We start from the raw sequence: 17,376 nt of genomic DNA, 5'->3' as shown, positions 1-17,376 counted from the left end.
GTTTCAGAAAAAATTCTTCCAATAGGTGCCCACTGCACCTTTGAAAAAGGAAAGTGTGGCTGGACTGCTAACATCTCATTGGGGGATCATTGGAAATACGCAAACTCTGGGCAGATAAATCTTGAAGATAATTTACATGTAGTGGGTATTGAAGGTAATGGAAATAAAAATGTTAATCCTACAAAAAAGAAGAGATTTTTAAAGTGGCTTTCCTATTGCAGAACGTGATTTGTAAATTGCTTCAACCTTTGTGCATTGATGACTCTACCTCTAGGTAATATTCCCAAAAAGTGGAGGCAGTCATATTGTAAAAGTGTGATTGTTCTCAGTGGGAGAAGCCAAGTAATCTTATAGATATGATACCTTTTAATGGCCAACAAAAATACCTGATGTTACAGCAAGCTTTTGGATCTTCTATCGATTCTTTCTCTGGCTAAAATGGAACTATTCCATTTTAGCCTGAGGAAGGATCGATAGAAGATCCGAAAGCTTGCTGTAACATCATGCATTTTTGTTAGCCATTAAAAGGTATCATATCTACAAGATTACGTGGTTTCTCTCACTGAGAACAATCACGCTTTGCTCTACTGGCTAACACCGTACCAAATCTTTTTTTTTCGTTTTATTGTAAAAGAAAAATACTATTCATAGAACTAGAGACCTTGAAGGATGATAGTTAGGAACCATGGTGTCTTTGAGTATAGCAAGTTTTATGAGGTATTGTGATCCAGTACTAGAAAAGGGCAGCTACATGTCTAATCATTACCCTGAAAGGTTGTGTTCACACTGCGTGTCAGAATGCGACCAGCCTTCCCATCCTAGAGTTCTGTCTGAACCACTGGAACAGCTTTTAGGTTGAAATCTGGATGGAACCATAGGCTGTCATTAGTCAAACAGAAACAATTTTGGCCTGCATTTGACCTGATTTCCTTTCCTTTCTGGCATATCTGATGGATCGAATAGGATAGTTGACTAAAATTCTTGGAGGGAACGGAAACCTGGGTACATGGAAACCAAAGCTTCTGCCTTTTAGCTCTATTTGACTAATAAAAGTCTATGGTTCTATCACAATGCCATTGTCAGGACTTGTACTCAGGAGCTCTTGTGCTCCAAGCGACAGCTCTCCTTGCTGAGCTATCCAGCCTTCTGGACAGCTACCCTGCTGAACCTTAGCATCGTTCCTGTGCTCCTGATCCAGTTCTTGTTTTGGCTCCACACTGTTTGCTAAGTGGACATGCTATAAAAGCCTGGCCCTTACTTGCAAGATTATTGTGCTCCCAGGCAGTAGTCAAGCTCTTCCAGCTGCTGCTCTTTCTCCATTCTGCTACCTGATATATACCTATCTGTATACTGACCTCTGGCTTCCCTGACTACGCTTCCTGCCCGCTCCTCTGTACTGTGAACTGATACATACCTGTGTACTGACCACTGTATACCTACCTGTGTACTGACCTCTGACAAGGCTACCCGTCCTTCTCCACTGTATTGTGAACTGATATCTACCTGTGTACTAACCTCTGGCTTTAACTGACCACATTACCGATCCACACCAGTTACAACAAGGGACTCTAACACCGAGCCAGATTGTTACAGCCATTTCCAGTGATTTAGCCAGAGCCTCGGGAAAGAAAGGCTTGGTGCATAGCAAAACGCAGTGTGAACCTAGACCAAGACCTTCATCAGAAAGGAACTACAGTGTGTTGCAGCAGATATAGGTTACTATGAAATAAAAAATTTGTGTCTATGGGAAGAAAAGCCTAGGTGAATTTTTTTTTTGCATTTTTTTCTTTTTCCCCTCATGCAATGAGTCATTTGGATAATAACAGTAAATAAGGAAATTGTTGTATGTGTATTCTAATAATAAAAGAGTATTCCCAGCTGACATCTGCTGATAACATCTGCTTACTTTTAATTCTCTATGAACTGCATGATTAAAGGAATTGTCTGCTTTGGTAATCACTTCTGCTAGAATAGTCCCTTAATGAAGACCTTTTCACAGAGCATCCAAATACTAGGACCTCATCCAGCACTAAATGAATATTTAGGGCATTTACTATTGACAACCCATCCTCAGGATAGTTCATGAATAGTTGATCAGCAGGGATCAGCCACTCAAGATCCCTATCAATCAACTGATTCTGTGGCCTACGGTCAATGTGGGAGCGCCGGAAGACCGCACAGGTGGTCACGGCTGGAAGTGTAATAGACTGCTTCATTCCCATTGAAATCAATGGGAAGTGTAATAAGCGACTTCACTCCAGTTGAAATGAATGGGAGCGATGCTTTCTATTACACTTCTCGCCATAACCACGGATGCAGTCGTCTGGCTCCACCTCGTTGACAGTGGGTCGGAGGATCTGCTGATCAGCAGGGATCCTAAGAAACAGATCTACGCTAATAAACTATTGATGACCTATTCCGAGGATGGGTCATCAATAGTAAATGCCCAGAATCCTCCTTGAAGTATTCATTTCCTCTGTAGCATCACAACAGAGAAAATTAAGCACTACACAGATACTGATATGAATAAGCCTACTATGTAATGAATAGATATAGTGAGTGCACTAGAGCAAGACATGCATTTTTTACCCATCCCCTGTTTTGGATAATAGATAGGGTCCCAAACTTGAGCCCCCATCTCTTATATCAGAATATGTAAATCAGACAACCCCTTTAATTGAAACACTATGGTTGTGGCTTATGGGCTGTTAACATACTTTATAGATTATAGGGATTTTCAGAGCTATTTTTTTAACATGAGCAGCTTAAAAATTTAACAGTAGAGCCTATAGTCACCCCTCTGGAGTTCCCACAGCTCCAACGCCATCTCTCCGTTCCCACTGCCGGTGCTCTGTTTACAGGCTGCAATCAGTCTATTGATGGCGCATCATTGACCGCTGCACCCAATCACAAACTTCAGCAGTCAACCACAGAGATCTATGATTGGCTGGAGCAGCCTGCAACATTCCATTCATAGGCTGACTCTGCAGCTTGGAAATTGACCCTGTGCTAGAGCTACAGGGACCCAGGATAGGTGAGCATAGGCTTTCTTGTTTTATATATGTATATAATTAAATTTTTTAACACGGGTAGATTAAAAAAATAATTTATCGTAGAAAATCCCTTGACGTTTGCAATATGGACTATTTAGGGCACATTTTCAAGGACATTTTCATCTTGTTTCTTTTTTTATAGGAAACTTTCTCTACCTACTAATAGAGACTGAGTATAATGATAGCTCTGCAAGTGTGTACAGTGACAGTCTACCCCCTGTGGTTTCTGAAAAAGCCTGTCAGGTATGTATGTACTTGTTGATGCATAAATGTTATTTAAGTAAATATAAATAAAATTAGTTTTATAGATCTTTGAGGCAAAAAAGTTCAACTTCCCTAGGTGACTGTGAATTAAGGATTTCCATTGGAGAGGTCTATATGATTGTAAAACCTCATCCTGCTCCACATATAACTAAAAACATTACCTGTAGGACCCAGGAGAGTCATGTACACAGACCCTTCAGAGCTTGCAATTTTTAAGATAGGTTGCAAGTAGAGATGAGCGAGTATACTCGTTAAGACACTTTACTCGAGCAAATAGTGCCTTAGCCGAGTATCTCTCCGCTCGTCTCTAAAGATTCAGGGGCCGGCGCCGGTGACAGGTGAATTGCGGCGGGGAGCAGGGGGGAGTGGGGGGGGGAGAGAGGGAGAGAAAGATAGAAAGATCTCCCCTTCGTTCCTCCCTGCTCTCCCCCGCTGCTCCCCGCCCACCGCCGGCCCCCAAATGTTTAGAGACGAGCGGGGAGATACTCGGCTAAGGCACTACTCGCTCGAGTAATGTGCCTTAGCGAGTATACTCGCTCATCTCTAGTTGCAAGGCTAAGTTCTAGCAACCCTATTCCCACACTTTTATTAATGGCAACCAGCTAGATTGCCAGTTGGGCATTCACAACTATCAAGAACCTCAAGTAAAGTATTTAAATTTTAATTTTAGTTCACTTTCAAGTACCTTGTGTATGGAACCTTCAATGGGACCCTAGCAGTGTATACCCAAGAAGAAAACACCATGAAAGGTTTGAAGTTATGGAACGTAGAAGGAACACACAATGCTTGGTCTACAGCAACGATTATGATTCCCCATCTTAGTAACAGGTCTGGATATTATTCCTAAAAAACATGATTTCTGAATGTTATTACGCTGCATATGGTTGTTATAATCTTACATACTCCTCCCCTGATAACATATGTTCATATATTCCAGAGTTTTGACTCATGTATTAGTTTTCCCTGTTTTGAAAAGTGCACCATTAGGCACCGGTGGTCATTAAATGGACTGTATTTCGTAATTTTTATAGATTTATCATAATCCTAAAAGTAGGACTGTCAAACAACAAGGGGTTTTGTACATGATGCGTAATATCTAATTAGCAGTAATTTAGAGACTTTGAGCTTTGGATTCATGGTCAACAAACTGTGAACAGTCCTTGCGGAAATGACCTTGTAGAACCTCCTGTGAAGAAGCTTAAAAAAGGCAGCTAAAAGACGCAACCATTTCATGCCTTTTCAACTTCTTCACAGGAGGTTCTACGAGGTCATTTCCACAAGGACTGTTCACAGTTTATTGACCCTGAATCCAAAGCCCAAAGTCTCTAAATCCTATGCATTAGTTTTATGACTATAACGTACAACTCATGATAAAAGAGATATCAAGCTAAAAAGTTCACCAAGTAACATTAATGCTATTATTTAAATACAATGTAATAATTAGTACCACAGTCTAGACTTGCACTACTGACTTTATGAACTGTCATTAGGAGGCTACATTGATTAGATGCAAAATAACTTAGAATGAATGTTGCATGACCTAAACATCCCTCAGGCTTCCTCACAGCTGTAGTCTCCAATCACTCAGGAAGTTAATTTTAACAAATAGTAGATTTGCAATTTAGACAATTCTTTTATATTAGTGATGTACAGTAAAAGTAGCGTGATATCATGTTTAAAGATCCATCTGTGTTCGGTACATTGAGGTATTCTATTTTTACAAAACCTAAAAACTCATTTAATAGTTGATAAATGGCAAAAAGTTCAAAATCTTGTGTATTCTAAAAACTTTTTGACATGCCTTAGCGAAATGTCTCAAGTATTGTTTGCTGCAGAGCTGGTTGCTAAGACTTCCATTGATTAATAGAATGAGCCAGCTGGAGCACTCATCCAAGCACTCTCACAGCTTTCTAGCTGAAGATGGGCTCAGTAGAAAGTCTATGGCCTGTCTTTAGCTAGCCAGCAGTCACAGTGCTCAGACAAGCACTTTGACTCATTCTATCAATCAGTGGGAGTCTCAGCAACCAGACTCCCGGCGATCAAAACTTTTTACATGTCCATATGACAAGTCAAACGTTTTTAGAAAGCAGTTACACTTTAAAACTTTTTATTCTACTGACCCATCAATGTCAATAAGTCAAAATGTATTTGCTTTACATTTGTAGATTTCACTTTACAACTTTTCGTCTATCTTGATGACACTTTTTTTGTACTCCACCAGATTCCGCATACAGCTATTGGCCACTTGGGGTTGGAATTCCTTCTCGCACATCATCGTAGATAATGTTACTTTTTCTGCTGACTGCTTTCATTCTGGTAAGTAGTGTGGAGCTGTGATGTGTCTTCTGGACACTATTTTGCTAGTACAGTAATTGTTGGAAATGAGTTTTTCTGGTCTGGCTTATTTTCGTAAGTATGGCATGTCTAGTGTGATTGTTCAACACTCTTGATAAAACCTATAACTAATAAATACAGCATCACAATGTAGGCATGTGTAAGCTTGTTTCTATGTATTTTTGTATTGTGCCAGGAAGAATAGAAAGTATTTCTGGAGAACAGGATGGATCAAATGAGGTAGACCTTTCGGAAGATGAGATCCTTAGCCCTCTGTTAGAACCTATGCATAAAGGTTAGTATTCAAGATTTCCATTTTCTCATTCAAGTTGAATATAATCAGCAGCAGACAATAGGACTGCAAGTCATCGAGAATGATTTTTTTTTTAGATATTTTAACACAGTACTTGTATTTTTACCCCAAAGTAGCTGCAAAAAGTCTTGTTAAAAAATTTCAAACTGAATTTATGGATCCAAGGCGAACATGGACAGAGAACATTTCCACCCACATGAAAAACGTGGGTGTAATTCAATCCATATATTGATTCTTAATGGTGTATTAAAATACAACCTCAAACCTATTTTCTTTTACACAACTGCACATCTTTGACTCGTCAGACAGTGCTAAGTAATCAATAATCACGGCAATGTCTGAGCAAAACTGAAAACAAGTAATATTAATCAATACGTGGGATTCGTTTCATCCACATTTCTATACTTGCAGAGAAACTTGGCTTTTGGAAGGTGAATTCCTCATGGTTACACTTTAGTTATAAGCTTAGACCTCGGTGGATGTAGACAGCTTAGTAGCTTTGCAGGACCAAAAAGCTGAAACCAAACATCTGCTTGGAGCTTGTATGTTCCTCTTGGATGGGGAACATCCAAGGCAACGCGTTTCGGTGCTTTAAAGCACCTTTTTTAAGCCAGTGTATACAGTATTACATACAGATAACAAGTTTAAATAGTTTTGTAGTGAAGTACTCACTTCCAGCTGCATCACATGCAGACGTAGCGCTACAGCGCTCACATGGGGCGTGTAGTTGCGGACGCAATTGCTGCTGACTTCACCATGTCATACGTAGGGCCGTCATGTGACTATGGGACGGGCGCTGTGCCATGTCTGTGGGTGGCTATACAGACGGCATAGTTCCACATCCCTCCACGCATGTTCCATCCACTTGTGGAATAGATGCCATGTTAAGCTGCTGCATTTCACCAGGCTTGAGGGGGTCCTACACAATATTAGTTCTTTTTGCCATGTCAGTGTATAAACAGAGAAGCAATGGGTAGTGCTGAAATAAGAAGACAAGTTGTCATGTATTTCATTATTTTCTTATTGTCTTGTTAACAATGATACAATAGTTTATATGTTGTGTTGTATATCCTGAAGAAAAGTACGGTGGGGACTATTTACAAAGAAGTAAAACATTGGATTTAGCCACCGATCAGATTTCAACTGCCCCTTTTCCATAGCCATTTAGGTAATGCTGTATATTTTTATTTACACAAGTAATCTTTTATTTATTGTCTTTACACAGAAGATGAGGCAGAAATGCATTGGAGATTTTCAACGTGTGGTGCCAGAGGACCTAATGGTCCAACACAGGCGCTATGTAACAACGCATACCGCCACAAGAACATTTCTGTGGTTGTTGGAAACCAGGGTCCTCTTAAAGGAGTGCAGATGTGGAGAGTTCCACTTACCAGAGTTTACACGTGAGTAGAGACACCATCACTGATATATGGCAGAACAGTTCAAGGTCTGCTTACAGTTGCAAGAAAATGTAAATGAACCTCTTGGAATTACAGATTGACTTGCAGTTTCTCCCTGCACTATGGAGATTTACTCAATGTGCTGTGTGTTATTAGTTTAAGACCGGGTTCACATCTGTACCGTTCAGAGGTTCTGTTGAAGATCCGTCACAAAATACCAGAAGAAATAGCGCTGCATGCTGTGCTTTTTCTTCCAGTAAAATGCCAGGCAGCTGAGCCGAACATGAATGGACCCCATTATAGTCAATAGAGTCTATTCGCCTCTGGACCTGTTCGGCCAAGGGATTCCCCTATTTTGCTCCCTGAATTAAGGAGAAAAACTCAATCCCAAGCACAGATGTGAAAGCAGCCCTAGTTAGTGTCTGTAGTTGTGACTTAGATAACAACCTGACTACATTATATTAGTAAGCAATGCAGAAATCCAAAAGACTCCAAATGGTTCACTTACATTTTCTTGCCACTGTATCTACAAGCTGACGATATGGCTGATTTTAACTTTTTTTTTTTTAACGTGTTTTCCACAGTTCTTAAAATTATTATGTACACCGAGGAAGAACTTGACAAGCTAAGAATTTAAAAACAGATGTGAAATATTAGGCTTGTATGTACAAATAGATACTTATTAAAGATGATCTAATAGTGATGAGAAGCAGGTGAGATATGGTCTGAGGCCCACATCACAATTTGAGCACTCTGAAAACTTAATGCATACAAAAATTTTCAAAATTACATAAATTCCTCTCATGTGCCTTGAAATAACCTCTTGGATCGAAGTTGCTCCTTTACACACTAAATACACCCAGATTTAGTTAGGCCACTTTCACATGGGCGAGGCGTCTTTATGCTGACTGCATCGCGGGCGAAAAACACATGCACGGTAAAAAGCGATGACCAAGTTGCGGCCAAAATTTGTGTTTTCTCGCCCATTCACACGAGTGGCTGCAGCGTATATATGCCGCAGCCCAGAAAACCCTCGGTCGGCCTGAAATCCTTGCAGCTACTTTTAATATTTGAAAAGAGCCAGCTGCCATGTTTTCACAGCGTTGGATGCTGCTAAACTCCCTCTCCCTCCCTTTTTCGGCAGCTCCCATAGAAGCCTATGGGAGCCACCAGCGAATATCAGCCAAAATATAGAGCAAGACCTATCTTTTCCTCCAACGTGTAAAATCAGCCACCATATCCGGTCAGCGATGTTCTATCTTTTCCATTGCAATGTTTTTATATGGCTAAATATCGGTCATCTGAATGAGGGCTCAGTCACACAGGCATTTTTACGCGCATATATACTTAACTGTTGGTACAGCACACTCAGACAGAAGGCATTCCCCAGGTGTAATCCACACCCAGGTATGTCCATCTGATCTGAAGATGGAATAGCGAGATTTGTTACTCCATAGAATGTTCTTCCATTGTTCAGCAGTCCAATGACCATTCTCTTTGCACCATTGTAGGTAGGCTAACACATCTTCTTTTAGAAAACTCACCAGATGTTTGGAGGATAAATGGAGGGCCCAGCACAAAAATAGAGTGGCGCTCACACAAAAACGCAAAAAGCACACACTATACTATACTGAAACAGATTAAACCACTCCAGGCATGATAAATGGAAAAATCTGTCCCTAAGCAAATCAGGGGAATGTAGCACCTGAGCCTAAACACGGGGTAGGCATCCTGGTAAAGACAGCCCTATGGTCTTCACCTAGGGCCTGACTATCCCTGACATAACACCTAGAAAGATGTACTTTCACCACAAGAAACTGACAAAAGACTAAGCAAAGCAAAAGGAAAAATAACTAGTACTTAGCTGAATGTGAAAAGCTTTCACGCAGGATAGAGGTTCCAACCTGCTCCACCTACCTATACCTCCAACAGAACTGAATTGATGACCAAAACGCACACCAAGCATACCTGCACAAATAACCAGATGGAATAGTTATGAAAGTACAAGGTATTGGTTTGTGAATTGGCCAAGACATTTAATCCTACGAGCCAACTTCAAGGGTCCTCATTGTCTTGCAGGTCCCTACTCTCACAAGACAACTACCACGTAAAACCTGCCTACATGCAGGGTGATGGTCCCAACAGGGACGGCCCCACACTAGAACCTAGGTACCTACCTCCCCCTAGATGGCAAACGATCCACAGCAGGACAGAACACAGCTCACACCAACACTCCAGGAATTTGCATGCAAGACAGAACAGGACTGTACATACACCTAGTCTGGCCACCTGTGCAGATCCAACAAATACATCACTGTTCACACACAACACAGAACAAACATGCAAACAAAAGTAGGGAGAAAGGAAACCCAGCCTCCTCTAGCCAGAGGGGCTTGTATATATGAGCAGCAGACCAGGGGGGTTGGCTGGCTGGAGAAGTCCATTCACAGCTCAATTAACCCCTCACCTGTGAAGCTTAGCTACTGGAAACCCATATAGAACAACAGAACCCAGCAGCACAACCTGACAACCAGTTGAAGTGTATCGCACGTTAGTAGAAAGTATGCCCCAGAGAATATCTGTTGTTGTTAGGACCAAAGGAGCCCCACTAAGTATTAATATATATATATATATATATACACTACTTTTGATTCCTGCTCAGGTGTCCAATTATTTTTGATAGTGTTTGCATATGTACTATTATCTAGTACTGTACATGAATGCACTATCCTAACTACATACATGTAATCCTACATATACACTTACAATGTACACACTTTCAAAGATACTATGTTCATACATCATACAAAGCACAGCGGAGCTGGAACCACTGGGCACTGGTATTACATGCCGCACATGATGTAAAGGCTGTTTGGTTCTGCCACATAATACTACTGTCCAGTTATGCTGAAATGCCTTTGCTTAGCATGAACACTTGGGAGCTGATACATCCCAAAGTAATTGAGTAGCAGCAATAGCTGGGCAATGATGAAGACAGCAGCAACTGCTGTTAAAGATAAAGAAATATTGCACCCTAAGGGCTTCTACCCACTTTTCTTTTATCGCTGTGATATTGCTGCAATTTTTTTCAATGGGCCTTTATGAAACTAAAATCGCAAGTTTGTGCTTTTGCAATTTTCGTGCAATGCAATTTTTAACATTAGAAAGTCCCATTGAAAAAAAAAAAAATTTTTTCTTTGCTTTTTTTTTTCTTTACTTGTACACAATAGCGTGAAGTTTGAACTGTCAAAAAGGGTGTGAAATCTGTTGTGGATCTGCACCAAAATCTGCAGCAAATAGACTATGTATGAAGCACCCTCGAAAATCTCTTTCAGATGCAGCGGAAGATTTTCTCCCCAGATTTGCAGCATATGGGTATAGTGACATGGTGGAATCGCAGCCAAATTTTTTGCTGCAAATTCTGCCTGAAAAATCTACATGAAATAACACAGCTTTCTGTGGGTTTTGCTGTGGATCTGCATGCGCATTTTGTCCATTGACAGGGTAAAATCAGCGTGCAGATCTGCAGCAGAAATCCACGGATTTCGATATGTTTTTTTTAGGTGGAATTTGATGCAGAAAATTCCTTTGTGATTCCGCTGGGTTAACATATCCCACCTGTTTATGCTGTGGAATTATACTGACGTTTTCAACCCTTAAAAGAGTTAAAACTTGCAACAGATCCGCGATAATATACTTGGCAAAATAAACCTAGTCACTGCGCATTTGCTGTAGCTTTTCCGCAGCGGATGGCCCGCAGGAGATACGCTCCGTGTGAAGTCACCATTGGGCCAGATTTACACAGGCGAGTGCAATATCTGTCAGAGAAACTCTGACCCACGATTCCTATGTGACTGTAATGCGTTTTTGCGAGAAAATCACATTGTGGTAGATGTGTTTCTTTCACGTGCGTCAAAATCACATGTTGTTTCAATGGAAGATAAATTAAAAATCACATGCGAGTTTCATGTGAATCCAATGTGGTTTTTAATTTACTCATAGCAAATAATGGGCAAGTTTTCTGTGATATTGCAGAAAAATTGGACATGCGGTAATATTTCCTTCTCGCAGAACTGCTGCCGAGGAAAAACTCCTGTGTAAATTAACCCTTTCCAATCCCATTTTGGATACAGGGTTTCCTAAAAGGCTTTCTCTTTCTCGCTCATATAAAAAAGCCTTCAGGATATGTTCACAGATGCAAAACTGACATGTGTTTTAGGCCATTTTCACATGACCGAGAAAATCGTGCGCAATTTGTGCATTGTAAGACGCACAAATCTTGTACGCATGTGAACCCCATTCTTTGGAAAGGGGTCACACACATGAGCAAATTTTTCCCGTATCCCATGGCACTGCGATGCAAGAAGGAAATCGTGTTGCGTCCTAGCTTTGGGCGTGCCCTCGCATCACCCATTGCTTTCAATGGAGCCGGTGGCAACTTCGCACCACGTGCTAGGTGTACGTGGAATGATGTGATCCAAGTTTTCCCCATTGAAAGCAATGAGAGAAACTCCCTGATCCTTCACTGTGGCTGTGAGCTGACATCACCATTGACGAAAAAAGAAAAATGTTAGGGGTCTTTGAATGCAGCGATAAACAAAAAAATACATTGTTTTAAAGTCTAAAAAAAGTTGCAAGAAAAAAAAACTATGTAAATTTGGTGTTGACATAATCATACTGGCCTGCAGAATTAATTTAACATATTATTTACGTATACTCCATGGTAAAAGCTGTTAAAAGTAAAAATTAAAAACATGCCAGAATTGCAGATTTTGATAATCTGGTTTGTAGAAAAATATGAAATGTAAAAAAATTGGATAAATGAAGACTAGAGTTCATGCCACAAAGAACTAGACACATAGAGCTCCGTGGATGGAAAAATAAAAATGCTACGGTTCTTAGAATGCGGCAACTCAAAAGCAAATTTAAAAAAAAATTTTTTTGTGTGTGCAAAAACAGCAAAACAAAAAAACTATATAGACTTGCTATCACCTGAATCGTGCTGACCTAGAGAGTAATGTCATCACATTAGTTTTTTTGCATGCTGAAAGCCATAAAAATGAAATCTAAAAAGCAAAATAAACATTTTTATCCCCCAATAGTCCTAAAAAAATTCAATAAAAGTTATACAATACTTTATATGTATCCAAAAATGATGTCATTAAAAAATACTTGTCCTGCGAAAAACAAGCCCTCATATAGCTATGCTGACGGAAAAATTAAAAAGTTATGTCTCCTGGAAGGCCCATAATAAAAAACAGAAAAATGGGTTGGTCATTAAGGTGTAAACAGTCACTAAGGGGTTAAATGTCATGAATTCAAAACATCTTCCAAAATCACTCTTTTACATTTCGAACACAGTTCTTATTCACAGCAGTTGCAAGATATTTAAATAAAATGCTGATTTAATGCTGGAATCCACAGAAGTACTGGAGTTTAGTTTCTACTGGCATTGATGGTGTCCCTGCACCTGATGGTGAAGCCGGTGGGGGGTATATCCATGTGGTGAGCTGGTGTCTGGAACTGCAGACATAATGCACAGAATCAGTTCTTGCTGGAGCGTCCCTTTGATCATTTTGTCAAGGAAACATAGATTAGCAATAGTAGAGATAGATGCTGTACCTATGGCAAGTACAGGTGTCAATGGTACTTGGAGATATCAGCATGTGCATCTTATGAGAAGTCTTACCCAAATTGTAAAGGGTATTCAAATCACTAGCTGCCTGCTAAAAGCTTACACTATCATCCTCTCAATGCCTGCAAGTAATTTACAGTAGATGGACAAGTTTCAAAATTAACTTCAGATGATGTAATAGAAACAACAGTGACATTATTTTGATAAAGTAGCACTAGGGCGCCTGCAATGCTAGCTCTCATGATTAATGACCTAAATGCATGCTTATAGACACATGAGAATTTTTAAAAATTGACTTATCCCTGTCCTGCTACTCATTTATTGTGCTGAAGATAATTCTTGGTGCAACAAAATAAACAGAATCATCATAGATAAAAAAAAAATAGAGTCATTGTAGACTACTTGCTGATTTTTTCGTTTTCCGTAGACCCCTTGCCAGCATAAGGCCGGCTGCACAGGGCCGTGACAGTCTCCGCCGCAGAGCCCCTCACGGCGCCCCTCAGAGACACGCAAACTTACCTGCAGATACGGCGTCCTTGCTCCCGCATGACGCTTCAGCGTGACACGCCGCAGCGTCATGTGACACGCCAGCCACGTCACATGACACGCGCACCCTGTCACATGATGCGGCCAGACGCGTCATATGACGCGGTGGCGGTAGGCGGGGAAGCGGTTTCATGCTATCTTCCACTGTGCTACAGCATAAGATAGCGTGACGGACGGCTTCCATTGACTGCAATGGAAGCCGTCCGTGCGTACACCCGGGGCAAATAGAGCATGCCGCGGGTGAGGATGGGAGATTTCACGGTGCGGAATTCCGCAGTGGAATTCCGCAGCGTGTGCCCTGAGCTATTAGGTTCAATAGAACCTAATAGCTGCGGGCAATGCAGCGGATTTCCGCCGCGAATTACGCGGCGGAAATCTATCCATGGGAAGGAGCCCTAATATTGAATTTTCCTTAACTTATTAAAGTCACAGCTGACACAGTGCTGGTTACTAAGGCAAGCTGCACACGGGTATATTTGCATTGCAAAATCCGGAGCGAGCGTCTGATTTTGCTATTTTCCGCTCGTGGAGGAAAAGTCGCATTTTCTATTTTTGTGCGGATTCTGCGCGCACAGCTTCCATTGAAGTCAATGGAAGCTATCCGACCTGCGGGCGCAGGCTCGGATTCCGCTGCGGGCTCCCACATCTGGAATCTGACCCGGTCATGCACAACTGGCCTTAGATAGGGTTTTTCGTAGAATGGACAATTGTAAAAAAAAGAAACATGTGCAATTCTTATTCAGATCTTTATTAAAAAGACACAAAATGCAAGTAAATATTTGGATTTGGGATGAAATTAAATCAGAACGTAGTAAAACTCTTACATAAAATTCTACAGAAATAATGTTAATGGATGGGATAAGCCGGATGCTCTGATATCAATGGTTCAATATTTGGCTTCAAATTAGTGAGGTATAGTCTCAAATCTCCAAGTCCAGTGATTCGCAAATGATTTCTTTTTTTCGTAAGAAGATTGGCGATGGCGCTAAAACCCCTTTCCACGAGGTATGAAGATGGAAAAGCTATCAAAAACTTTCTTGCATAAGGTGGTTTATTTCCCCTCCCCCATCATACTGGATTCATGTTTTTTATCAGAGCTTGCATGTCATAAATTGGAGGGGCGGTGATGGTCCTTCCTGATTGGATAAAGGGGTACCAACCCCCTGAGGAGCGTCATTAGACAGAATGTGGCTGTATAAGACAGAATGTGTCTCACTTGCTCCATATACCTCCAGCCTACCTTCTGGGCTGGAGGTGCTACTAGAGGCTCTGAGTTTATTATTTTGGTTTTCTTACTAACACTCTTTGCTCGCTAGGATTTGCTACTATTGACAACAACTTTGGCTACATTCGCAAAGATCTCCCTATCTTTCGTGGAGAGTGCTGGACTCTTCATATGCCACCTATTAATATTTTGGGGCTAATTATGCCCATAGGCTGACATATGTAATGCTTTATGCATAAATAGAACCCACCTAGAGAACTGCACCCTGGCAGCTTTTGTGGGCATTGTCCCTGACTGATCCTAAGTAATTACTAGGCTACTTTTAGAATCAATTGGACTGCCTAGTATTTACTGGGCATTGTCCTTGTTGTTTTTTAAGTATCCTTGGGACAATCCTAGGGTCTATTGGTCAGTCATACACCCTATTTGCTTACATCAGTCAAATCTAAGGTTAATTCGCTTTACGGGCTCCTGATGAGTCGCTCACGCAACAGAAACGCGCTGAGCCATAGTACCACTCGATAATCTGTTTATTGAACCAAATTCTTGACCTTTGTAGGAATTACCCAGATCCAATATTTACTTAGAGTCTATATATATATTATAGCTCTATATCTGGCTAATCCCTTCCATACCAAAGCCTACAGAGACTTTACATTGTTTGGGTCCTTTTTTCCCCTACGAGTACCCTCTCTATTTTTGTCCATAGTTGTTCCTTCTAGTGGACAAGCCTATATGCCTTTAGGATACGGGCAGGCAGGCACTACTTTGGGCATATCATTTTGGTCCCCCTTATCTATACATAGGAACTATTACCTGGACCATTAGATGTGCCTTTTTCATCTACCATATTAGGTGCCTGTCAATGTTGACTCCTATTTATGTTGTCTGTCGTTACAAGCCGCACGTTTTTATATTTTATTATTTATCATTTAAAGTTAGGTTTTAATAGGAGTTTTTCCAGTGAAAGCGCACAATCTGTGTAAGGTGTATTATGCCATTTACAGAACACCTACATGTTGATGATGACATGCCTAGATGGAGTCCGCTCACGTGGATCCCCATTTACATCTCGTGCACCCCCAAATTTTTTCAACATCGACCCTTGGGGTCCATATAGACCACTTTGGGAACCTCTGCACTAGACTCATGTTAGCAGCTGCAGGTAATGCTTGGGATTTATAGCAGTGGAATACGAGCAATTAGTTCAAAACCCTAAAATACTAATGTTGTAGAGAAGTGTATTTATTGCCCCACTTTCTATTTGGCAATATATTTCATTTATCAAAAGGATCATCCCAAAATTTAAATAAACTTACCCCTTATCCTTAGGATAGGGAATAATTTTATGATCGGTGGTGGTCTCTTCAACAGTCCCAAGAACAAGTATCCCAAGCATCCCCTCGTCCTCCATAAAGGCTTACTGAACCCCCTGCAATGAGGAACAGATTGAACTGAGTGGCAGTTGCACATGTGCGGTGCCCCTCCATTCACTTTCAATAGGGGCTGCCAAAGATACCCAAGAACAAATGCTTGACAATTTATGTCAGCCCTATTGAAATGAAAGGAGCAGCGACCACACATGCAAGGCCAGCACTCCATTCAGTTTTGTGTCACTGCAGGTTGGAGAACCAACCGCCACAGTAACAGGAAGAAGGGGACACAGGACCCTCATTCTCGAGGTTGGTGGGGGATCTTATTAGTGAGAACCCTACTTTACCCCCCTACAGATTATCCCGAGCTCTGTTCATTCCACAGGAAAAGGATATTAGAGTTAAATAGATAAATAGACTTTACTCTATTTCAAATGGCTTTATCAAAGCTATAGACATACTTTTTGATTAATTTTACAGCTTTGCTATTGACTTTAAAATAAGACCAAAAGCATGCCTGTAGCCACAATAGAACTGGTGCAACAGCCATTTAAATTGAGAGTGGAAATACTGAATTTACAGTTGCAAGGTCAGCCTGTGTGTAAGAGCAGAAGGGGGGCAGTAGAGAAACATCGGTGATTCTCATGTCTGTGCCCGTGTCCCAGGGAAGGGTAACATGGATTTTTGTTTATCTTATCACCCCCAAAACCCCATGATCAAACAGGGAATGTATTTGCTCTATGACTGTCACATATTGGGGTCTCTTTTACCCCAGAAAAGGAGTGAAAAGATAAGCACTTCTCTAAGTCGTTTAACCCTGCAGATGCCGCAGTCAAAAAACGTAAATGTTTATTTTCCCCTTACATAATTCGTTAAATATTGAAAGAAAAATAGTGTTGCCACATTCATTACAACCTGTACTATGAAACATTACACTGTGGAAAAAACTTATAAAAGCAATGTCAAAATAGCTAATTTTTGTTAATTTCATTTTCCCAAAATGGAAATAGATAGTAATCAAAAGGTTGAATGTACCTCAAATGCTACCAATGAAAACTACAAGTCATACTGTAAAAAAAAATTTCCTGGCATCGTGGTGCTCCGCTGCAGCCGTCACCTGTGCCCAGACCAATGTGGTACTGCAGTGTTGGATCCCAGCGACGTTGGAAGGTTAAGGCTGCATGTCCATGGGCGTGAATCGCCAGTGGATTACACTGTGTGAAGCTTTCCATT

The 17,376-nt window shown here is 40.9% G+C and overlaps 1 protein-coding gene across 1 annotated transcript in view; it reads left to right on the top strand.

Moving 5' to 3' along the window:
* LTK (leukocyte receptor tyrosine kinase) overlaps window positions 1–17,376 on the top strand; it is a 188,776-nt gene that overhangs the window by 129,462 nt on the left and 41,938 nt on the right. Inside the window, exons 7-12 of the mRNA XM_066608299.1 lie at window positions 8–154; window positions 3,196–3,296; window positions 3,988–4,145; window positions 5,539–5,633; window positions 5,848–5,946; window positions 7,190–7,367. Of these exons, the coding sequence (XP_066464396.1) occupies window positions 8–154; window positions 3,196–3,296; window positions 3,988–4,145; window positions 5,539–5,633; window positions 5,848–5,946; window positions 7,190–7,367 (778 nt within the window). The remainder of the gene's footprint in view (window positions 1–7; window positions 155–3,195; window positions 3,297–3,987; window positions 4,146–5,538; window positions 5,634–5,847; window positions 5,947–7,189; window positions 7,368–17,376) is intronic.

The sequence above is a fragment of the Eleutherodactylus coqui genome, chromosome 6, assembly GCF_035609145.1.
Source record: "Eleutherodactylus coqui strain aEleCoq1 chromosome 6, aEleCoq1.hap1, whole genome shotgun sequence".
NCBI lineage: Eukaryota > Metazoa > Chordata > Amphibia > Anura > Eleutherodactylidae > Eleutherodactylus > Eleutherodactylus coqui.
Note: the sequence above shows the minus strand (reverse complement) of the source record. Positions and strands in the feature narration are given on the sequence as shown.